At 46.3% G+C, this 25,221-nt stretch overlaps 1 protein-coding gene across 4 annotated transcripts in view; it reads left to right on the top strand.

The window, feature by feature from the left end:
* The window catches only part of LOC118317021 (protein kinase C and casein kinase substrate in neurons protein 1), a 30,298-nt gene that overhangs the window by 3,524 nt on the left and 1,553 nt on the right, over positions 1–25,221 (top strand). Inside the window, exons 2-11 of one of the 4 annotated variants that reach the window (XM_035645439.2) lie at positions 3,894–3,964; positions 13,542–13,671; positions 17,844–18,000; positions 18,104–18,339; positions 19,099–19,254; positions 19,559–19,734; positions 21,210–21,330; positions 21,438–21,544; positions 21,727–21,953; positions 22,673–24,859. In XM_035645439.2, coding sequence (XP_035501332.2) covers positions 13,612–13,671; positions 17,844–18,000; positions 18,104–18,339; positions 19,099–19,254; positions 19,559–19,734; positions 21,210–21,330; positions 21,438–21,544; positions 21,727–21,953; positions 22,673–22,782 — 1,350 coding nt within the window. In that variant the 5' untranslated portion in view covers positions 3,894–3,964; positions 13,542–13,611 and the 3' untranslated portion in view covers positions 22,783–24,859. Of the gene's footprint in view, positions 1–3,893; positions 3,965–7,970; positions 8,177–13,541; positions 13,672–17,843; positions 18,001–18,103; positions 18,340–19,098; positions 19,255–19,558; positions 19,735–21,209; positions 21,331–21,437; positions 21,545–21,726; positions 21,954–22,672; positions 24,860–25,221 lie in introns of those variants that run through there. The other 3 variants (XM_047331181.1, XM_035645438.2, XM_035645440.2) reach the window with 3 other exon arrangements.

The following is a 25,221-nucleotide window of genomic DNA, read 5'->3' as shown; positions in this document are numbered from 1 at the left end:
GTTCATGTTTCCACGCTCGACGTGAGGCAGCGTCTTCCTGCTCATGAGGATTTCGTTACTGTAATTATGGTTTTAAACTCGTGTGACCGTCGCTGGTTCGATTTGTCTTCATCTTGAACCTTTCATAGGAAAAAATTGTGAGACATGAATGTTTGTCCAGCGCAGGAGACATCTAGAAAACAAGCTGAAGCCAGGACGTGAAACTATAACAGTTTGATTGTAGTTGGTGTTTAACCAGATTCAGAATCAGTTTTCTTTTTGTCCAGGTCCATAATAACTGGTGAATTACAGTAACGAGAGCATGAGGTTTTGTCATTTGGTTGTTTGTTTGTCTTTGTTTAATCTGAGATATGTAAAACTAATAGGTGCAGTTCTTCTTGTTAAATGGAATCAATCACATTTGAATGCTAATTGTATTTACACTTAAGTTTTTACTCAACACCGTTGAACTCAGAGCCACAAGCATAATTAGTTTTCATTTATCATTATAAAACATATTAAGATACATAAAGATAAAGTGAGTCACATCTGAATCCATCCCACGTGGAGGAAGCGTGTCGGTGACCTGCGTGTTGCGTGTCAGTCGTGTGTCCAGAGACGTCGTGTGTGTGTGTGTGTGTGTGTGTGTGTGTGTGTGTGTGTGTGTGTGTGTGTGAGGGGAGCGATGACAATGTGTGAAATACTAAATAAAACCTTTTTCGACGTTTTCCCTTTGTGCTGATGAACGGGTTAAAAGGCTGCTGCTCCTCTGTCGTCGGAGGAGAGAGTGCTGTTTGACAGGGTGTGATAAAAAGAACGGAGAGTCAGAAGGGCAGGCGGGGCGCGGAGGAGAGAGCTCACGCAGGGGGAAGACTCCGGCCTCGCCGCAAAGATTTATGACTTAGGTAAAAGAAGAAGAAAAACCCCTCCACTGCTCCGTTAGTCACGACACGGAATGAATCTGTGAGTCCGTTTCCACAGAGATCAACACAGAAGCTGCTAATATTCTATTCATGGATTAATCAATTGACTTGATGTGATTGGACGGATAGATCGTCGATATGTAACACTGATAACGAAAGGCTTCGACTGTAAGTTCATCAGTGGGTGTTTTCTCTTCGTAGGAACAGTAGGAGTGGGGTCCCGCGTCTCTATTCCGAATTGTCCGCTCACTGTGTCTCAGGATCTTTTGGGGGAAATTTAAAAATGGAGTCAGTCCCAGCGAGTGCGCGCCCAATCACGCGCCGGCGTTTTGGATCAACACTAGCGTGCGATTGGTTGAACCATCATCGGTGGCGGGGGTTTGTTTTTTTTTCCTTGGTCCGCTCGTGCGTTTGAACGCAGCAGTTTCCGTGCCATTGCTTTGAAACACCAGGGGGCGGTGTTCCCCACGGACGTACTGTATATTCATAGACACGGTGACACTCCAGAGGTTCCGCTTGTCTCCAGCAGAACGTTCCTCCCACTGAGGGCGAACCAGGACGTTCAACGTCGTTTGGTTTCGTGTAATTACTGTTTTCTAAACATACATTTGTAAAATTGTCTGAACACATTGGTTGAGAGACTGAACTATTGTATTTCAAAATATAGTGGAGGTTCTCCGAGCGCCGTTTCACTTCATACAAAAGGCGCAAAAAGGTTTAGTCCGCTAATCTACTGACCAGTGACTTCGTCATGTCTTCCCTCCAGAAAGTAAATCTGGGTATAGTCTTTTTTCAAAAGAAAGGTGGCTAGCTGTTAGCAAACTCCTACTACGACGGCTAGCTAGCAGCTACCTGGCTGAGATCGACACAGATGCTATTGCTAGCTAGCGTATTGTAACTTTTGCTCCCTGAATACAGTAGGAGTTAGCTAGTGACTATGAGAACACACACAGTATCATAAATGAATCAGCATCATAGCTGCGGGGGGCCCACAGAGACTGCTAATGTATAGGGCCCCAGAATTTGGCGCTACACCCCTGTGTCAGACAATCGTGGAAAAATGCTCATCTCAGTTTTTACCCCGAGAGCGAGACTCGGTTAAAAAAGAACATAATTCATATTTTAAACAACCGGAACCATTAACCAAGTGCTTGAAAACGATCTGCTCGATCAAAAGCGGATTCATCTACTGTCGAGTTACGAGTCGATGAGTCTCGATCAGAAACTGCTGCCTCGCTGGGATCTCTTCACGAGGAGAGATCACCGGTGACTCATCTGTGGAAAACGCCTTAAAGCATAAACCGACGTGACTCAGCGTGCGGCCGAGATCGGGCCTTCGTTTATATCCGTCGGATTGGTTCCTTCAGCCCATGGTTCCGTGTGTGGAACGTTCACCCAGTCATTCTGTGTGAATGACTGAAACACCATGATTGTGTGGACAGACTGAGCATGAATCTCTTTCTTCTACACTGAGTGTCTCGGCGTTAAAACAAGACAAGATGGCCGTATGATGATGAGGATGATGATGGTGATGATGATTATGATGATGGTGATGATGATGGTGATGATGATGATGATGGTGATGATGATGGTCACGATGATAATGATGATGATGGTGACGATGGGAACATTATTTTTTAAGCTAAAGCGGCAACAAATTTTTATTTTCATCCCGGATTAATCTGCTGATTATTAATAGGTTATTACATTTAAATCAGAGAATTTTGACTTTTTTTCTTCATAAAAACCAATGAATCGATGAGCTGTTGCGGCTCTCGCAGCAGATGAAGCTACAGCGTTTCAAAGCGTATCAAACCACTGATTTTTTTAAACACTGAGTCTCAGTTGGTTTTTATTCATTTTAACGATATAAATTCAACATTTTAAAAAGAAATCACCAACCAGCTGTGGACAAGTGCATGTGAACATGAGTGAAACAATCATGGCCCCCGGCGGCTGGCGGGGAGGATTTAGACCCAGTAGCCATTTAAATGACATGTTTTAACCTCTGTATGTGACTTTTGGAGTTGCATTGTTACACTAATGTTCAGCTCTGAACCTGAATACATGAATATATATATTTATGACCTAATGGATTTTCACGTACTGTAAAAAATGAGACTGTTAAATGCAGCCGTGCGGTAAAACGGGCTCCCGCCTTGTTTTGATGTATATTACTTTAGCTGAGGTTCCCTCACCCACCACCCGCCTCCATGAAACCATTGATGTGGCTGTGTACAGTCGAGTGTCGCGGTGTGGGTGAGCAGTGTGTGTGTGTGTGTGTGTGTGTGTGTGTGTGTGCAGTGTTTTTGTGTGGGCCATTAAAATGTGCTATGTGCTAGTGACATTAGAAATGTTGCACTTACTTTTTAAAATGAATTCTGAATATGTACATCATCCTCTTGCTTTCTTTTTCTTTTCTGCTGTCACAATCTGATTAAAAAATAATCTGATTGTCTTGATTCAGACCACACAGTGGCAAAAAAAAATCATCCTTTCCTGAATTTGACCAACATTAACACGTGTTTTCGAGTTTGTGTATTGGTTCTGGGTATTGATTAATAATTCTGCCAACATTAGTTCTGCACGGCAGCTGTTGTATTAGTGTACATGATGCAAAGAAGCAGAACATGACAATATTATTAAATATTCCGCTTGCGATGGTGTCGCATTTTGCTCATCTCCCATTGATAGGGATAGAACTAATCTCTGAATATTTTAGCCTCTGTAAAGATAACTGGCACTTTTAAAGGGGCAGTGAGCGATTTTAATCCAATACACGTTATGTAAAAATCTGCAAATATTTCGTTGCGGTCCGCTCGCTGGCGGTTCTGTGTTCGAGGCTGCGGGTTCGAGTCCCGACCAGAGCTGTCAAAAGGTCGACATCAAAAAAACAATCTTATTTCTCCAAAATCGCTCACTGCCCCTTTAAGCCTCACGTGAAGCCGGGCGGACTGACCGACCTCCTCTCGTGCTCCTCTCTCTCGCCAGGTGATCTCCTGCAGGGGGCCGACAGCTCGCTCTCAGGTTTATGGAAACCTGAGCTCCCGTTGGTGGAGACGGTGAGTCCTCCCTGTTTTTTTTACCTTCATCTTCAGTCAGTCCCAAGTTTGCACGTCAGCGACACCCTTTTAAAGGACCTGTTTGTATAATGCATGATGCCTAACAATCCACTTGAGGTAATTACTGGCTCTTTGTCAATGCTGTTAATAGTTCATGTCGATGGGCTGTGGGAGGCGTCCGTGTTCGGCTCCTGATGGAGACCTGTGTGTTGGATTGTTGTAGGTGCAACATTACGTACAGTATAGGATTACAGTTCTCCTGCCGGGTTTGCATTTCAGCTTTCTGGCCGGTTGATCGTATCTATACTGATCCGTCGTCTCCTGGGAAGCAAAAGCGTTTTGACTCTGTCTCTGTTTCTCTCTCTCTCTCTCTCTCTCTCTCTCTCTCTCTCTCTCTCTCTCTCTCTTTCTCCATATTCTCACGTTTTTGTTCTAAAGAGGAGATTATCTCCGAATTCGCGTTGATTATGTCTCTTCAGAGTCGCTCCCGCTGAGGCCGCAGGGAAGAATGACAAAGTCAGCGGTGGTTCATCGATTTTCACCCCCCCGTTTGATCTCTTCATTTCGTCCCGCGTGGTGACAGAACCCCGATGCAGCGGGGAGGTTAAGTAACTGTCGGGAGAAAAATGAGGCTCCTTGGAAGAAAAAAAACCAAACCATGGCCCAGTTCAGAAAGGCTCCTCCGGGGGACCCTGTGCTGGGTCAGAGGAATATAGCCTGAGAGGTTCAGTCATAAATATATAATATATAACATTTTATTTATGACTGAACGTGAGGACGTGTATCAGGACGAGTTGTTGAAAACGAACGTTGATGATGATGATGATGATTTATTACATATAATAAATAAATCAGAAGCTAGGACAGTGAACTGAGGGATTAAATCTTGTTCAGTTCGATTCAGAGTCGATTCCTCGATTCCTCGCGGTCGATCCCCCGAAGCTTCCTCGCTCGTTTGTGCCTCCAGGCCAACGCTTGGACTCAAAACATTCACACTTCTTCTTTGCTTAACTATCGGCACTAGTTTGGCTCGTGGTTCCGGTGAAAGCCCATCCGTCAGTCTGCGCGGCCAAGTTGGCGTCGTCAGTTGACAAGAGCGCTTCACATAAATAAATACGACACGTTGCTGCCAACTCAACTTACTTCATATGGACACAGAATACAAGTTACACGGATGAGCCGTTGCCTGCTGTGATTTTTATTTTCAAGTCAAGATGCCTCGACTGCTGCTGAGTCGACTCTCTCCGCAAAGAATTGCAGGTCCGCTCGTCGGTCCAACGCCTTGATTTGGGTCTCAGGTCTCTGGTCTCCAGCTCAGTCGGGGAATCAGTCACTCCCTCTTCGCGAGTGGCCGCTGGGTATTAGAGGAGGGTATAAATAGGGATGTAAGGTGATTAAGGTCTGGACATTGAGGTGACGCGTCTCGTGGAGTTGTTGTAGTCTCCCGTCAGATCGGCAGCGTTGTGACGGACACGATGGTCGGTGCTTAGGAACCCTGAACTTTCTGATCCTTAGAAATTCTCAGTCAGATGCTGTGTTCATTCACGGTCCCCAGAGGAGGAATCATAATATGGTGATCCCCTGACTTTTAACGCCACTCTGGGGTTTATTACTAAAATTTCTCAACAATTACTGGATGGATTCTTAATGAAATTCATCATGTGATGAACCATAATCACGTCTGTGAGCCCTGCTATCATCAAGTCCGAATATCAATTCACCAAACACTTAATGTGACCAAACTCCAGCTGTACTTTGTATTTACTGCTAGTTAGCGAGTGTTAGAATGCTAACATGCTAAACCAAGATGGTACACAGAGAACAAATCAATGAGGTTAAGCGGCGTACGCTCCATCAGCATGTTGTTAGCGTGCCGACGTTAGCATTTAGCTCAAATTGCTGCTGTGCCTAAGGGTTAGGGTTAGACCCTAATAATGTATTTAAAGATGGACGACATGACGGCTCTCAAAAGTGAAGCCAAATCATCATGACCGCCCCCTGGTGGCTGGCTGCAGTACAGATCATTAAACCCCGCCCCCTCCAAGTAGAAGTCATATATATATATCAAATATTTCTGATGGTTGAAGACGGCTTCTGTCATTGTAGGTAGTTCCTGTGCCTAAGACTCACAGATTATTTTCATAATCAAAATACAAAGTGAACCCGTCTAACTGTGAGATATTTTCTTTTCCTCCCTTCTTCTCTACGATACAAACAAAAGCATCGTGCATGACGTCAATTTTTTTCCGAACGGTTGTTCAGTATGAAAGTGTTTAACGTTTAGTCGTCACATGTTCCTCAAAACCAAACAGAGGATGTGCCTGTTCTCCAGAAAGGAAATGAAATTGTTCAAATGTTGCCGTCGTTGCGTCGTAACATTTTAATCACCCGAAATTTATATTCATATTTATAATCGGTGTATATCCATTTTTAATGGTAAAGCACAGTCATCCTCTCTGTAAACCGCCCCCCCCCCCCCACACACACACACACACACACACACTTGCAGGCGATGCAGTCGAAGGCAGCCCATCAGTATTCAGAGCAGCGTCAGGCAGCTTAGCGGTAAGAAGGTGGAAACGCTGTTGTGTGTGAAGAGCCACACTCTCAGTTTGACGACTGCCCTGCTCATTGCCTCCACCCATCGTCTCTCTGCTCCATCTCCAGCTCGCCCCCCCCCCCCCCCCCCCCGACTTCACCACACTGTCACCAGGAGGCTCGACGGTTACATAACCACTGCAGCAGCACTCGGGACGCCGTGTTGAATCACAACTCCTCTCCTCTCCGTTCTCTGTGTGTGTGTGTGTGTGTGTGTGTGTGTGTGTGTGTGTGTGTTCAATATGCCGCCTATTGTGAAATGTATTCTTCAATGCCGCCTCAGTCGGACACGAGCACTGGAGCAATGAAGCCGCGAATGACGAAGGCCTTTAAAAATGCATTGTTTGTATTGAGGATTGGCTGACAACTGGCTGACAGCTGGTTGCTGCCGGTCGGTTCTGCAGTGGCAGAAGAAGAAGTGTACGTTTGTTTCCTTCCGCGGTCACATTGTGTGAAAGAGAACAAAAATCTCTACGCTTTGTTGATACATACGCACCAACATTAAAGCTGCAGTGTGTAATATTCAGAAAAACGTATTCACAGAAATTGAATATATTGTCCATAGCCATGTGTTCATATATGTATAATCAACTGTGAATGAGTTAAATATAGTTCCATGCGGTGGACCCGACCTCCGCGTGAGTCTCCATGTTTCTACGACCTGTTCAATACGGTCGTTGAACTAAACGGTTCCAGAATACGTCGCGTTCGCGTAGAATTTTCAGACGCTGCCCGGAAAAAAAACGGAAATGGAATCAGCGGTGCGACGCCATAAAGTGTCCCCTGTCGGTCGCCGTTCTCAAGTTGACCACCCGATGCCGCCATACTTGCCTTGAAACTTAGAAAATAGGGAGATCGGGAGAAATGCGGGAGAATTTTGAAAACCGGGAATCTCCCGGCAAAATTATGATGAAGTATGAGAAGGGCCGAAAGAGTTTTAATGGGATTGGAGAGATGAACGGCACCTTGAATGACTGAGAGATGTGGAACGCTCTAAGGGTTTGAATGGAGTTTGTAGCTGAAAGTGTGAATGAGAAGATGGGAATTTAAAAATGTACCAAAAGTGAGAAAATGTGGGAATTTTTGAAAATTTCCTTCCCATTCACGTCAATGGCGGAAAACGTTGAATATTTTCGGAAAGTATGACGTTGAATACAAGCCGGCACGTCCTGGTGGAGCTGAACGTTTTCACGTTTGAATCAAGTTTCTACCTCGGACAAACAGGCTGAACACTTTTGGGGGGGAGAAAAACGTGAATGCATCGATATTAAACAAGAATCCACACATTCCATTCTGATGCAAATGTGACGTCATCCCCGCTGATGCAATGATCAAAGGATCATAGGCGCGCACACACACACACACACACACACACACACACACACACACGCTCGTGCAATCTGTGAATCCTCTCAGAATCCCATTTGAATTATGACACACAAACCGAGGCGACTTGACCACATGTGGAAATACAGAACCGGACCGAGAGCGGCACCGGGACGGACGAGCACAGTTTCCTGAGGAACACTTGCTCTCGAGAAGACGTCGGCGACATGCTGTCGGCCGGAGGTGAGGGAGAACTTTGCCGACTCACCAGAGGATTTCGATTTTCTGGTGCGGACTTTTCGGAGTTGAAGTAGTTCATAAGAAGGACGTTACTCAAGAGCGCCACAGAGCTGCGAGCTTCGTATTCATGTAAACATAAAAGACGAGAACAGAAAATCACTCGGCATCACATTTCTCCTCCAGATGATGTTGGTTCTTTGCCAGAACAAAATGAAACATAGACGATGGGCGGAAGTGGCTCAGGAGGAAGAGAGTCGGTCGTGTGGACCTCGTCCGCATGCCGTTGGGCGAGACACTTAAAGGGGCAGTATGATGGACAACGCTTGTCGTTGCGTGGTGCGGTCCGCACCATTTTTGCGATCTGCAGAGCCTGGACTGAGCCCGAAAACCCCGACTCTTTTTCCCTCGCGCGCGCACAGAACCGACGGCTAACGGACCGCGAGGAAATAGTCGCAGATTTTTGCAATACGTGTGTTGCTTTAGAATCTCTTACTGTCCCTTTAACCCTGAATCGCCTCTGACAGCTCTTACGGCAGTGTGTGTGTGTGTGTGTGTGTGTGTGAGCGGGTGAGTGTGACTCGTGCTGTAAAGCCATTTGAGCGGTCTGATAACTACAACACCAAACCACCACCACCCTCCAGTTGCTCCCTCATCTCTTCTCTCTCTCTCTCTCTCTTCACTATCGCTCTGACTTCTGCGCGTCTTCTCCAGCGATTCCGTCGCCATCTTTGTTTCGGTCCGGTGCGCTCTGACACTCCAGGCCCCTCGTCGCGCTCGAAGGTTCTGGACGACGTCCCGCTCGACACTGACTCCGCCTCCTTGTTGCTCTCGTCCAGAGCGGCGGTCACACGACCTTGTGCGTGAAGTCCGCACGAGGCGGCTCTTGTCTCCTGGCAACGTCCAACCAGGCCGCTCGCGCTGTTGCTGCGCCGGCGAGATGACTCACGTCTTCTGTTCCTGATGTGTTCCATCAGAGGCCGTCCTGGCCCCCTTGGCTCGCTCGCTGCATCGTCTTCATGCGGCCTTCGTCCTCCTCACCTCTCTCCTTCCTCCTCCTCCCCGTCACTGTTGTCGCACTCGGCTCTTCTCTTTTCTCTCTCTTTCCTTTGTTGCCATATCCGGATGACAGACCGGCCTCTCTCTCTCTCTCTCTCTCTCTCTCTCTCTCTCTCTCTCTCTCTCTCTCTCTCTGCTTGTTTGTCCTCTTGAGAGAGAGATTCTTCTTTTGAAAAACCGTTTTAGAGCCACGGCTCATTTTTATTTCCCTCTCTCTAGTAACCGTCGGCAACTTCCTCTTTCAGGAGACAGTGAGCTTAATAATGTGCTGGAGTAAAGTTAGTTCATCTCTGTGTCTCTGGTTCAAATCTTCTTACCGTAACGAGATTACGCGTTTGTTGTGTTTCACGGCCGGAGCTTTTCAAACCATCTGGAACGTTTGCATGTTCTTGGATTGGGGAGTTTTCCTTTTGCTCCTCTTTTCACGGAAATACCTGCAATATTTATGCATTATAATATAATATAAACTCTTGAGCGAAGTGTCCGCGTGAGTCGGCAGTGAATCTGTAATGTTTGTTAAAGAAAGACAAGCAGCCGTAAGCACCTGTGTGGTGTCTCACAGTTATTCCCACCCGACATAACTCATTACACTTTCATATCAGGATCATATCGCTCGCCCCACCTCGTTCTCTCCCCGTCTCGCTCGTCCCGTCCTCGTCTTCGCTCCCTCCCCCCTCCTAAAGCCAGTCAAGTGGCACACTGCGGGATTATCCCTCAGCCCCGGAGACACGCTGGGCTGGTCAGACTTACCGTCCTGTCGAGGTTCACTGTGGCCACAGAGGTCAACGCTGCGGAAATAAAAACACTTTTTGCGGCACGTTCGCGTCCAATCCGTAATATCTGGACTACACCATCGAAAACGTCCCGCCAGGCGTCTGCGTATGATTACAAGTTTTTGGGGATAGTTCTTTTTTTTTTTGGGGGGGGGGGGGGGGGGGGGCTTTTTTATTTTGCAGTGATGGAACAAACAGCGGTGAGTGAATGTTGAGTTGTTGACACCAAAGACTTTATAATCACAAAAGGAACTGATTTTACAGCAGCAAGTGTTTTGGTCAGCGACGGGGTCGATGGGGGATTAATGCTTCTTGTGCCGACCAGCTATTATTTTCATAATTGACCTGTTTGAGCAATATGATTTGTCACATTAATATACAGGCAATTTGTATTATTATTATTATTATTATTTATCTCATCATAGCCTGTAGCTGAGTAGGTCAATGTTAGAAACAGTCGTCGGTCTGCGTAACCAGTTAATACCCCTCTCCAGGACAACTACCCCCCCACCCACCTGGTCGCCCGACGCTGATGACGATTATGTCCAGGGAAATAACAAGAAAATATATTTATTGTGTTATTGTTTTTCTTTCCAGAAAGTAGCTTCTTCAATTCTTAGCCATTATCTTGTTGTCTGTTTTTTGTTTCAGGCACAAACGTGGTCATGTCATTATTCATGCAGCATCATTAGGGTGCAGTCTTATAGCTGGAGAATATTGATTTGATGATAAATATGTGGACAGTCACCTGGGAATGGATTTAATATTCCAAACAGTTTCTAAACATCATCGAGTGTTGGTTAAAATTAGGCGTGTGTGTGTGAGTTTTGGGTAATCTGGCAGCTGGAAACATTGGGTGTGTGTGCGACTGTGCGTGTGTGCGTGTGTGTGTGTGCGTGTGCGTGTGCGTGCGTGTGTGTGTGCGTGTGTGTGTGTGTGTGTGTGCGTGTGTGTGTGTGCGTGTGTGTGTGTTTGCGACTGTGTGTGCGTGTGTGTGTGTGTGTGCGTGTGTGTGTGTTTGCGATTGTGTGTGTGTGTGTGTGTGTGTGTGTGTGTGTGTGTGTGTGTGCGACTGACTGTATGTGTGTGTGTGTGCGATGGGATTCTGTCTTAACTGGCTTTGATGTCACTAGGTGTTGTGGTCACGGACGTCGAAGCTGATTGGACGACTTGGATAACCTGTTGGTCGCTCTCGGCCCGACGGTTCTTTTAATTTGTTGCTGAGATTAAGAAATTTCTACATTGGCTCCACGTTACAGCTGCACGGAGTTCCTGTCGCATCGCACCGTTGAGTGTTCGTGTGTTTACGTCATGTCAGAGTTGTACTGCGATCGGGCCTCGGGGCGAATCTCCGCAGGTTGTTGTCGTCGCCCGAACGAGCAGCAAATTTGCAACATCTCACGTTTGAATGCGACCTGAATATTCACTAGTTACAGAAAGAGTATTAATAAGCATGAACTCGTCTGTTGTACACGTGTGTGTGTGTGTGTGTTGCTGATGCGTGTCGTTGGTATGAACATCGCCGTCGACAGTCAAACACACGTTCACCATGTCAAACCTCAATAGTTGGTTCAACAGGTGGAGTTAAACCTTGGTGTTTTTGTACCAATCAAACAAACATGTAACGGTGAACTGTAGAGATTTCATGACCTTTGGGAACAGGGTTGGTTCCAACTAACATCAGATGGATTTGTTTCTTCGGCGCGGGTCAGCGATGTATCGGGAGTCTCCGCGTTGTGGTGAATTATCTCTCAGCGGTATGAGTTACATGTCCGGCTCTTTAATCCGTAGCGGTGGCGGCGGCCACGTCTCTCCTCAGAGCTGGATTTGCAGAAAAAGGGGGTCATGTCCCTAATTTCCAAGCGGGGGATTACTGAGGGGGTGTGGCGCAGCCAGAGTGGAGTCGCACGCGTTCTGCGGCAGGTCCGCGCGCGGTGCTCGAACTCCCGGGACCAAGAAGTCAAACAAGTTGGAGACTTTGGAATCAACTGACACAACGTTGAGAAGATGGACACTGAAGTGACGGGAGGCTGGAAAATGCAAATGGTCTGAATTCAGAAATTTGGGACATGTCGTTTTCAGTCTTTTCAGAAGAAATGACCATTTGCCAGAAAAAACACTTTGCCGCCGATCTGAGTCTCGAGTCGTCTCCGACTCAGACGGTGAAATCGTTCAGTCGTGAACTACGTCCACTCTCGGAACACGAACCAAAATCCTTTTGATTCAATAAACATTCAGCGCGGCTCTGAAGAGAAACACTGGACTGTAGATCCACGTCGGGAACAGTTTTGATTAATATGAAGAAGAAAAAAACACAGCGCCAGTTGTCGGAGCTGCTGCTTAAAAAATGACTGTCCGTTTATATTCTGACCTTCTGGTTTCAGGCCTCTCGTTCTCTCTCTCACAAGGACAATAACGTTTGTGGTGTAACAATGTGCAGACGGAGACGCGTGAGAGCAGCAACATCACCAACGAAGCCCTGATCATCCTCATCATCATCCTCATCCTCATCCTCCTCATCATCATCATCATCATTATCATCATCCTCCTCCTCCTCATCATCATCCTCATCATCCTCATCATCATCATACTCATCATCATCATCATCATCATCATCCTCCTCCTCCTCCTCCTCCACCTCCTCATCATCATCCTCATCATCCTCATCCTCATCCTCCTCATCATCATCATCATCATTCTCATCCTCATCCTCATCATCATCCTCAACCTAATCATCATCCTCATCCTCATCATCATCATCATCATCCTCATCCTCCTCATCATCATCATCCTCATCATCATCATCATCATCCTCATCCTCATCATCATCATCATCATTATTATCATCATTATCATTAAACGCACGTTGTACACAGGTCGATTTGCTGCCGCGGTGCAGATGAAGAGCTCTCTGTCGAGGGGAAGAGGCATTAGTCATGTGAGCAGGGTGGATTTCGGGGCTTCACCCGGGGCTCGATGCCAATACGGCGTCTCGCGGCCGCTTCTCTTTTTTTAAAACCCTCGGTGGTACGATATCGACCGGACGTCAAACAAATAAATAGGAATCACCTCAAACGCCTTTTGAGGAGGTCCGGGGGGGAGGAACTGTGTTCCGTCGCTCCGGGTGATTGGACCGCATCATTGAGGACGACGCGTGCCGATCTGTGTCTCCACAGAAAGAGTGTTTCTGGGGCCGCTGACGATTGCATGTGTGTGTGTGTGTGTGTGTTTGTGTGTGTGTGTAGCAGCATCATGTGATGTAAAGATGTCATGCAGTTCTTCTTCAGGGTCATCGCTCTGTGATGCTCCGCTTGTCTTTTTTTTTTCTAGGACACACCGAGATGAGATGCTTCCTCCCGCTCTCCCTCCTCGGGGCGAGCAGCCATGTGCACGGCAGCGGAGGCTATTTTTAATTCCATCATTACAAACGTCTCAAATAGACGGAGAGGTTCCCATCCGCTCGTCGTCGGGGCGTAGACGTTACACAGCTCGGCCATGCTTTTCCTTCCCCCAGACTCCGCTGTGCCCCTCTGTGTCCGCCTCACGCCGTCTGACGTTTGTTCTTCTTCTCCCGTCTCTTGCAGTGCATGAGGAACCCAGCGCCACTGCAGAGGACAGGTTCGGCCATTAGAGAGCTCCGCCACATCCAACAGAATGTCTGGCTCCTACGATGAGTGTGCGGGTGTTGACGACACCATGGACAGCTTCTGGGAGGTAAAGAGGACGCCGTCGCTCACGCCTTGCTCCATCTCGCAAACGCCCCCCCCCCCCGCGGAGTTTGACAGGGAGAGCGTCGCGCCCCCTGATGTCGCGCACAAGTGTGACCTTTGACACTTTGAAGGAGGTCAGCTGCCAAAAGAATACTAGAGCTGCAAGAGTTAATAATCGATCAGTAATCGACTACTTAATTAATCGCCAACTATTTTGATAATCGATTAATCGGTTCAAGTCGTTTTTCATGTAGACAAAAGTCAGAATTCTCTGATTTCAGCTTCTTACATGTGAATATTCTCTGGTTTCTTTGCTCCTCTGTGACAGTGAACTGAACATCTTTGGTGCGTGAACAAAACAAAACATCATGTTGAGGGTTTTGGGAAACACGATCGACATTTTTCGCCATTTTATGACTTTAAAATGGACCAAACAACTGATCGATTAATCGAGAAAATAATCGACAGATTGATCGATTATGAAACTAATCGTTAGTTGCAGCCCTGATTGTTTTTGGTATGGATTTAATGAATGACCTGTAACATGTAGAGCCCGACCGATATGGATTTATATATATATATATGTATATATACATATACATATATGTATATGTATATATACATATATATATATACGTATATGTATATATACATATATATGTGTGTATATATATATGTGTATGTATTATATGTATATTTAAATCTGTCAATGATTTCTAAGATGTCATTATCAAACCTTTATGACAAAGAAATGTAACTGAGGCTTGATGTTTTTTTAAACTTTAGCATAAATAACAATAGATTGACAGAAATTTCAAATACAACCAAATAAATAGAAGTTGAATTAAGAAAATAAACATTTATTTTACCTTAAAATGTAAAAACATAAATGCACATTTAAAGGCTCATATCTGCTCTAAACGTATCGACTGACACCGATACGTCTGTGAAAGGATAATATCGGCCGATACATCGGTCGGGTTCTAGTAATATATCAATTATAGTTTCACAACTGTTCTCTCTCTTCTCTCCCCGACGGTGGTCCGCCCACAACTTCCTGTTCCTCCTGTAACCTCACTATGTAAAGAGATAATGTATATTTTGATTTGGCGCTTTACAAATAAAATTGAATTGACCTGAATTGAACAGTTAGTTTTATGGCTGCCGGTGAGCAGATTTGGGACATTTCCATTTGGACACGCCCACATAGCTGCCAGTATAGTTCCTCCCTCACTGGTTGCTGATTGGTCCAAACCATAACAAGATGGAATCCAGCTGCAGCCCAAAGTCAAAAGAAAGTATATATATATATATATGTACATATATATATATATATGCAAATAAAGTAAAAGTTCACAAACTCTTAACTTTTCTATTCTCTATAACAGATAGTGGTTAGTAACTGTAAAGCAAACTGATATGACACATTCAGCTTTAAGAATAAAAAAGAAAGATAGATTAGAAATTCATAGAAATTCAAATTAGTCTTTTCAGAATCAGAATCTTTTGCGGACTTATTTACATTTCAATCAGCTCTTTTGTTCTATGAACCTTTTCTCGCGGAAGACCAAACCAACATATGCTCATGTGATTATCATCATCGCCTGTGTTGTCAGTGGACTCACTGTCATTGATTATTCAACAGGAAGTCCTATATTTCATGTTTGGACTGTAAATCCCATTTGTTGCTGATGGTGTCACGAAAAGCCACGGCACAACATATATATATATATATATATATATATATATATATATATATATATATATATATATATATATATATATAAATGTCATAGAAGTAGTAGGAGCCATCTTCACTTGTGCTGAGAGGCAGTGTGCGTGTGTGTGTGTGCGTGTGCGCGTGTGTGTGTGTGTGTGTGTGTGTGTGTGTGTGTGTCTCTCGTTAATGAATTCCGTCAGTACAGAGTCGTCTTTGTGCCGCGGCTCGTACCCACAGAAGCAAAGACAAAGAGCTTCAGTTCTCGGCTGCTCTGAGACGCTCTTTCACAACAGGCACCTGCCGTCAGCATCCCAACCCCACAAACTCGGCTCGGTTCGGACCAGATCAGCTCGTGGGTCAGAAGAATGCTGTACTCCCAAATGTATTTTCATCAGAAACGATATATATATCCGATAAACCGGGCCGAGAAGCACAGTTAGACCCGACGTCACCCCCGACAACATCCACCCCTGCGTTGTGAGGGAGGAGCTCATGTGCGTGTTCTCAGTCCACCTGTGTGTTGTTGTTGTTGTTGTTGTTGTTGTTGTTGTTGTGACCTGGCAGCCGGTCACGGGCCGAGGCTCATGCCGACACACACACCTGTCTCGCTGCCTCCCCTGCAGCTCGCTCCTCCCTCCAACAGTAACCACACACACACACACACACACACACACACACACACACACACACACACATGCACGCTGCTCACGTCAGGACCAATCGCAGCGCAGGATGAATAAGACTGTGTTTTTATTCACAGCGTCTGTGGTTTCTATGTATTTCTCTCTCCGCCTCGTAGTCTGTGCCTCTGCGTTACACCACTCGAGAGGATTAAAGCAGTCACAGTTTGTGTGCACACACACACACACACACACACACACACACACACACACACACACACTCGCATACATGCGCAAACGCAAGCCCATGTCATTGCATAACTACACATGCACAGGCACGAGCAACCCCCCATCCTCCCTTTATCATGCACCATGAGCTCACGCCCCCTGCAGGCACCGAGGAGGAGGAGGAGGAGCCACAGCCTGACACTGCTGTTAAGGCGGAATCACTTAAGGTGGACCGGTGGAAAAAGGAAAAAAACTGTCAAATCGTTTTAACAGGAAATAAACGACTAGCATATGTTTGTTTGGCGCCGCACAGACATGGAATTGAATGTGCTGCATCTCTGTAGCGCACTTGATCAAAGAACCGTCACACAGATGCATGAATTGCACAATTATTTAAAACAATTGATGTATAAATATCTGGTGTATATATTGGTGTATAAATAGTGCCAGATTTTATTGCACAGTCCAAACCTCAGTTCTCTGATGGCGAAATCTGGGATACCGACTTGTTAGATTGAGTAGGAAAACACAAAAGGATGGTCGATGCTTTTTCCTGCTCGGGTTTAAAAAAATGTGCTGGATTAGATGTGATGAGGATGCGGCATATCAAAAATGACAATGATCGAATATACACTCGGCTACAAAACTTGAGGTTCTGCAGAAACGGGGCCCAAAATTTACGACAAAAAAGGGAATTTAATAAATTCTAATACAGGCAGACTTTACGTCTTTGAAGGCAGCAGGAAAACTAAAGTCCAAAAAAAACAAGTGGGACCACAGAGGGAGAAAAGTGATTCACGAGGAACATGGAACCACCGACGAGAGCGGGAGACGGTAACAGACCGACTGACAAAGGCTGGATCCTGATCGTCCCTCCTGTCGTCTCTTCCTCTCTACTGTTCCTTGACCTCAGTGGAGAAGGTCGTGAGGTCAAGGAAAGGTGTCAAGGAGGATTGACAGGACTTAGGAAAAGAGAATCCGACGGCGGATGTTGTTGACGCGTCTGTCGTGGTGAAACTGCAAAAACCTCAGCGGCTCCATCAGCGTGTTTCAGAGTTTCACCACCGTGTGACATCACATGTTATGATTCATATGTAACAGTAACTTACATCTGGGTCATATTCATACTCTTCTTCTGCTTCCGATGTAGTCGTTTACGTTCGTGACGTTAAATATCGCTGCCGCAATGAATTGTGGGACGTCTATTTCTCCTTTCATTTTGCTGAGGAGGCTCCAGTGTTCCCTCTGCTACAGGAGATAGGAAAGGAAGCATCGAAGCTCCTTTCCTAAACATTTAGAGAATCCGGTCAGCTCTTATCATGGCTGCTGAGGAAACACTTCCGGGTCATTTTCCCGATTTAGAATGAATCAAATGAGTGCAGGTGTGCGTAACCAGGGACGACCAGGAAGTGGAGCGAACATCAAAATAAAACAGGAACCAAGACAACAAACGTGATGGATGACAAGAAAGTCTGCTGACTCCTGTGAACACAACCGATAGGCCGAGGGTCTTACAACTCCTCATACTTCAGCAGTAAACAACTGTTTATCTCAGTCGTTTTGTGTATTTGAGGTGTTTATTCCGTTTGTCTTCTCTCCGTGTCTCAGGTGGGGAACTACAAACGTGCTGTCAAGAGATTTGATGACGGCCACCGGCTCTGCAACGACCTCATGGGCTGCCTGCAGGAACGCGCCAAGATAGAGAAAGCCTACGGCGACCAGCTGACCGCCTGGTCCAAGAGATGGAGACAGCTCATTGAGAAAGGTCCGTGAAATCAAACAGCTCGTCGACGGCGACGTCCGTGGATTCGCCAGAGCTCTCGGGGGGGGGGGGTTGTACACACTTTGACATTTGCCTCGTTCTCCAGGCCCACAGTACGGCTCGGTGGAGAGAGCCTGGCTGGCCGTGATGACCGAGGCGGACAAGGTGAGCGAGCTGCACCAGGACGTGAAGAACAACCTGACGAACGAGGACGTGGAGCGGGTGAAGAACTGGCAGAAGGAGGCGTACCACAAGCAGATGATCGGCGGCTTCAAGGAGGCCAAGGAGGCGGACGAGGGCTTCAAGAAGGCCCAGAAACCCTGGGCCAAGAAGCTCAAGGAGGTGAGGACACAACCAACCGCCACCGTCCCTGGGGGAAATGGAGCGGGCTGTAGGATATTAATGTCAAAATGATGGGTCATAAATGAGGCAGGTGTGAAGGAGGATTCACAGGAGTCGCTGCTCAGAGAATCCGACTCCACTTTCCCTAAACCACGTCATATTATGCGACGGCGGATGTTGTTGACGTGCGTCTGCCGTGATGGAACCGCACATTTCAACGGTGGAGCACAATAAGCGGCCGTGTTTTACCACCGTGAGGCACTTACATGATGACGTGCGTCGTCTTCTGGGTCGTATTCATACTCTCTCTTTTTGTAGTTGGTGCGTATTGAAGGTCCAGTGTACGCTACGCTAAAGGAGATAGGAAAGGAAGCATTGAAGGAAGCACCTTTCCTGTGCATTTAGAGTATCCGAACAGCTCTTATCGTGGCTGCTGATGAAAAACTTTGCGACCAATTCGACCGCAGCCCTCGTCACTCTCCCCTATTTGGGGGCAGTTAGCTTAGCTTAGCATGCAGCTTTAAAACAGGTGATTCATTAAACATTTCACTTTCTTTCCTGTGCATTGATATGGCAAAAACTGACAAAAAAAAACACCTCTGCTCCGCCCTGATCTTTTATTTTAAATGACAAATATGGATTTGCTCCCAGAAATAAGGGCCCTAATCCGATTTGTCGTATTTGAATGACCAATCGAACTGAGCATCCCGTCGGGACGCGTGACTCACTCCCTCCTCGTTTGCTTGGACGTACGTGCAGATGGAGACGGCCAAGAAGGGATACCACATGGCCTGCAAGGAGGAGAAGCTGGCCGCCGCGCGAGAGGCCAACGGCAAGACGGAGGCGTCCGTCACGCCGGACCAGCAGAAGAAACTCCACGAGAAGGTGGACAAGTGCAAACAGGACGCGCAGAAGGTGGGAAACGTGTGTGTGTGTTGTTGCTGCATATCGGCGACCTGGCAGGGGTTTGAATGGCTATTGATTAAGTTAATTGATCAGACCTTTTCATTAGACAGATGTATACAGTGTTTACAGGTCTGTGGTAATATTATAGGAACAGCTACACCACCAACATACTGTAACGTCTTTTTGAAGGGGAGGGGCATATAATTATAATTAGGGATCAGATTAATTGGGAGTTATGGTTAAAATCCTGATTATATGTTTCAATTCCATTTACGTTATCTGCGTTTTCTGATTTTTTTTTTCTCTGCCAAAGGCTAAAGAGAAGTACGAGAAGTCCCTGGAGGAGCTGAACAAGTGCACCCCGCAGTACATGGAGAGCATGGAGCAGGTGTTCGACCAGTGCCAGCAGCACGAGGTCAAGAGGCTCACCTTCCTCAAGGAGGCGCTGCTGGACATCAAGCGCCACCTCAACCTCACCGAGAACCAAAGGTGAGTCGGGCGTTTTTGTACTTTTCTGGCGCCATCTGGTGGTGAGGTTGCAAACCGCAACCAACTGAGCATCCGACAGGGGACACTTTATGGTAACGCGAATGCAACGTTTTCTGCAACCGTATTTAACAAAGAAGAACATTGGTTCTTTGTTGCAGTTGATTATACATATACGGACACACAATTATGGACAATATATTCAATTTCTGTGAATAAGTTCTTCAAAGTATTACACACGGTAGCTTTAAGTTTAGGATCAATTGACATGTGACACATGTCATAAGGGTTCAAATCAGAATGTTATTTTTATTAATTGACAGACCGTCACCCGCGTCCGATCGACTGTACATTTATATATTTATCACTTCAGTCACGTTACGACATTGCAGGCAAACGTATGATGAGGTTGGTTTGATTTGTCGTGTCACAGCTCAGCACACGGCTCCTCACCAGCTTTCAGACTCGCGGCGGTAATTCATCGATTAATGTTCCCGTTGGCGACAGAATTTGAATTTTATTCAAAGTGAATCATGTTTGTCTCTTCTAACAAAGCTGCAACTGTGGCCGAAGCGATTGTCAGACTCTTCAACCAAACCTGCCACTTTCTGTTGTCGTGGATTAGTCAAGTTTATTCTGACTGGTTTCTTTATTATTTATACTTTATTAACTTAGTGTTAAGGGAAACTCTTTCTGTCTGTGTCCTCAGTACAGTACACAGACTAAGCAACATTATAATTTATGTCATTTTCATTTTATTCATCACTAAATCCATTAAATCTCCCCTCTTTAATCATGGAAGCATTTTTGGCATAAAAAATATGATAACTTGTTTTCATCCACACAGAAGCTGTTCCCTTTTTTTGAGTTTTCTCGCACATTATCGCCAGATTCTATTTATTACTCATAACAAATTCAACACGTTGGACGTTTTCTGTCGATGACGTCCCACAACTACGATGAGTCATGTGTAAAATGCCCACTGGAAAAACAAAGCATAAATTAACCCTCAGAAACAGATTTGCTTGGATTCCTAAACTCAAGTCATTTATCATTAAGCAAAAGGTTTTACAGTGTGTGATTATTTTCTGGATCCTGTGTGATCGTGACCACAGTGAAGGTCCCATAGTGTCAAAAGTGAGATCTTCATATTTGTTTTTATTTTGAAAAGCAGGTATACAGTAGGGGCTTTATGAATAACGTGAAAGCAAAAAAATAACTCGACACACAAAGTAATGTGCGTCTTAACTCGAGCCGTCGGGACTAACGCGACTTTGTGACATCATCAGTCCAGAGCTCCAGCTTTGGCAGAAAACTCGGGGAGACACTTTGTTTGGTCGTGGCCCGATGGGCCGGATGTTGGCTCCGTCTCAGCCCGGGAGTTGAGCTCCACCGTAGCTTCTGTTGCCAGTTTGGCACCGGCCCCCCTTTCTGCCACTTGTGAGTCTCACTACTTGTTCCATTTCTTCTCTCCTCAGCTACTCCACAATCTACAGAGAACTGGAACGCACCATCCTGGGCGCCAACACACAGGAGGACCTGAAGTGGTTCAGCAACAACCACGGTCCCGGGATGTTCATGAACTGGCCCGCGTTTGAGGTACAAAATCAAACCTCCCCCCCAAAAAAACCCCCCACCTTTAATAAAACAACCCCTTCTCTCAATGTACGACTCTTCTGTTTCCTCTCTCTCTCTCTCGTCTGCAGGAATACAACCCGGACCAGGCCAGTGCCCCTCCGAAGAAGAAGAAACCAGACGGAGCCCCGCCCACTCCGAGCACCGACCACGTGGCTCCACCTGGTGATCGAAGCAGGTTAGTGACACAGGAACAAATCACCCAGCGGCTCCTTGTTACGTATTTATGTATTTGACGAAGGTAAAATACTTAAGAATACTTGGTTTTGACCTTCTCATTGTTAATCTTTAGGCGGATGTTGTTGTTCTTCATACCTGACACGCATCACATCTCACCCTGCCGTTTCCTCTCCCCTCCAGCGTGAGCAGCTACGAGAAGAACCAGGCGTACTCGACCGAGTGGTCCGACGACGAGCAGCCCGCGGCGTACTCCAGCAACGAGAACGGCGGCAACGGGAACTCGTTTGAAGACGATTCCAGCACCGGGAAAGGTGGCGTTGGCGGCGGCGGCGGTGGCAGCAGCGTCCGCGTCCGCGCCCTCTACGACTACGAAGGCCAAGAGCAGGATGAGCTGACCTTCAAAGCAGGTTATCATCATCATCATCATCACTGGTTTCTGTTTCTAACGCTCACTTCCTCTCCGGAAGAGCAGCGATTAGTGAATAATGGCCCCGTGGAGAAACAAATTACAGACACTCGCCACCGATTAACACTCGGAAACGCTCGGACGTAACCATCGACGCCGCCGCAGCTGAGCATCTTCATCTTCATCGTGTTTTTTTCACCTCACAGCTTGAAATGAAACGTGTTCAGATCTTTCTGATTATGAAAGATATTATTATCTTTTTGAAAAAAGGATTGAAAGGTGCCCTGTCGGGATTTCTTACAAAAAGATATGTTCACATTCTGTTTTATAATAATTATAAATGATGATGATGGTGATAAAGATAACAAGCTCTATGTCTGTTGTACTATTCCTAGTAAAGTTGCAAAGTGCTTCATTAAAGGAAAAAAACACAATAAAATTAAATTAAATTAAATTAGATAAAGTGAAATCAACCTAACTGTCAGCTCTACTTATGACGACTTGTAGTCAAACAAGAACAATAAATGAAGGAAGACTCTGACTCATGACCTTCGTGTTTCAGAAATACAAAAAGAAACATTACATCAGAGCGTATCATATAAAAATGTAAGCGAGCAATAATCAGCAGAAATGTCAAGCTGTATTTTTTTTAAACATTGATTCAGATCAGCGGACATGTTGACTCGCGTGCTGACGCCGGTCGTGTCGTCTCCCCCGCAGGTGACGAGCTGACCAAGACGGAGGACGAGGACGAGCAGGGCTGGTGTCGAGGGCGTCTGGACAGCGGCCAGGAGGGACTGTACCCGGCCAACTACGTGGAGCCGATCTAGTCACGCGAGTGGACACGGACCAGCCGTTGGAGGCGGCTCGAACTGTCCCGTCCAATCGCCAGACCCGCACATAGCCAGAGACTTAAGAGCCAACAACCCCCCCCCCGTCCCCCCCGTCCCCCCCGTCCCCCCGTCCCCCCGACAGACAGACAGACAGGCGCAACTTAGTAACGTAAAAAGACAATATCTCAGTATTATATATATATATATATATATAAATATTTTAATCCAGCGTTCGAGGTGGGTGGACTTACACGTCTAAAAAAAAGCAAAAAACAAAACAAAGCAGGAGCTGCAGTTATTCCAGCACATACACACGCTCAGCTATGACATCACGACAGTGCAGGGACACGTCAGCGTCTCCGCGTCAACGCTGTGTTCAACATGTAACGCAGCTTATTTAAAAAAACCAAACAACTGTCCCGCTCTCTCTCGTGACGACGTTTCACCCACTCGACCGAAGACGAGCTCCTCTGACCTGCATTGTGTGTGTATATATACATATATATATAAACATATATGTACATATACAGTGTGACGCCATTTTTTGTGTGCGTAGCATTTTGAATGCTGTGTGGTCGGTCGTCATCCTCTCATCAGGAATGCTGTGTCGTGTTTAAAAGTACCACAAACGGTATCCTCTGTTTCTTTATTTTCTTCTTTCTTTTCTTTTTCCGTTCTTTTCTTCGTGACTCGGTCCAGCCTCTGTTCCGGTTCGCGTGCGTGCGTGTGCGTGCGTGCGTGCGTGTGTGTGTGTGTGTGTGTGTGCAGTGCTCTGTGTTTTTTTGACTGTTTCTAGCGTTTGCATAGCAGCATGTGCTCATGCAACAACGTGCATTCCCTGAATCCCTGCAGCCTCTCGTGGGCTACGACAACCTGATGCAACACTTCAGCTGCAACTGCAGAGGTCGCTTTGGATTTTGTTTTCTCCGGCATCACACGCTCCTGGACGCGCGCGCGCCTCACGAGAGGAAGCTTGCCGATGAACTGGTTTTATGTTTCTTTTTGGGGTTTTGGTTTTGAACATAGATTTCTTCTTCTTCTTATTTTTCTGAGCATCGCAAAATCATCTGACAACGTCATTTCCATGCAAAATCCACGGAAAGGAAAATGAGAGTCTGTGCAGTTCGGTTTCAGTGATTCAGGTCTCATTTGAAAAAAAACAGCAACCAGCACTGCGATCGAGAGACGGGAGCGATTCTTTCCCCGGACCCGCTCGTCTGTCTCTGAGGGTTGTGAACAATGTTCTTCCAGAGCGCGAGGCCCAACGGAGGAGGCGCGTCGGTGCGTCACTGTGCTGCAGACGGAAGCCTCTTCAACGGGACATGAATGTACTCGTGTTTTGGGCTTTTCGAACGAGGCCGTGTTGTCTCCAACATGCTTCTTCTCAGTCGAAGCCCTAACTAGTGTAAAGCAGCAGTTAGTTACGTGGCCCCCTGTTTCCCTGCTGAGCCAAAGAAGGACCCCGTACGTACCATCATCCACCCGCACGTTTTCTTCTCCATGCAATAACTTCCACATATCACAAATATATATCACAAATATATATACGACACAGCTTCAGTGAGGATCAACTTGTAGCTGCCTCCCAGTCAGTCCACCCAAACTCCGTCTGTCTGCAAAAAACACAACCACGTACGACACGGTGTCTTTTTGAAATCTTCAACTTGTTGCCGTAGAAACTAAATTAATAGCAGGAATTTGCTGGCGTCCCATCGGATGCTGACGTACTTTAGTGGTCTCGCTTCAAGTTGCACCCAAAATCTCTGATTTAGACAAAAGGGAGATGCTTTTTTTTATTTTTTATAATAACTTAGTCGTCGTGTTGGGTCTTAAATTTTCACCAGAACCGACCGCTGTCAGATGTGTTTAGCTCTGTGTGTCTGGAAACAGGAATTCGACGGGTTTGGGGTCTCACACGTGAGGAGAAACACATCACCAGCTCACAAGTTGTGTCTTAGAGTAAAGCTGTCCAGCATAGCAAAAAGGACTCCTGTCATCATCACGCTGTCCCGCGCGCGCAACACACACACACACGCGCAACACACACACACACACACACACACACACACACACACACACACACACACACGCACGCACGCACGCACGCACGCACGCACGCACGCGCGCAACACACACTCACACACACACACACTCTCACACACACACACACACACACACACTCACACACACACACACACACACACACACACACACACACGCACGCACACGCGCAACACACACACTCACACACACACACGCACATGCACACACACACACACACACATACGCGCGCGCACGCACACGCACACACATTCAGTAAACACACGACACATGCAAGTGCAAACGCACGATCCACTTTTACCAGGTTAGTATTTTTGGGGAAACATCTTCATCCAGTGTGTATGAGTTGTGTAAATGTAACTTAAAAAAATTAAA

The sequence above is a fragment of the Scophthalmus maximus genome, chromosome 3 (assembly GCF_022379125.1).
Source record: "Scophthalmus maximus strain ysfricsl-2021 chromosome 3, ASM2237912v1, whole genome shotgun sequence".
NCBI classification, from domain to species: Eukaryota; Metazoa; Chordata; class Actinopteri; order Pleuronectiformes; family Scophthalmidae; genus Scophthalmus; species Scophthalmus maximus.
Note: the sequence above shows the minus strand (reverse complement) of the source record. Positions and strands in the feature narration are given on the sequence as shown.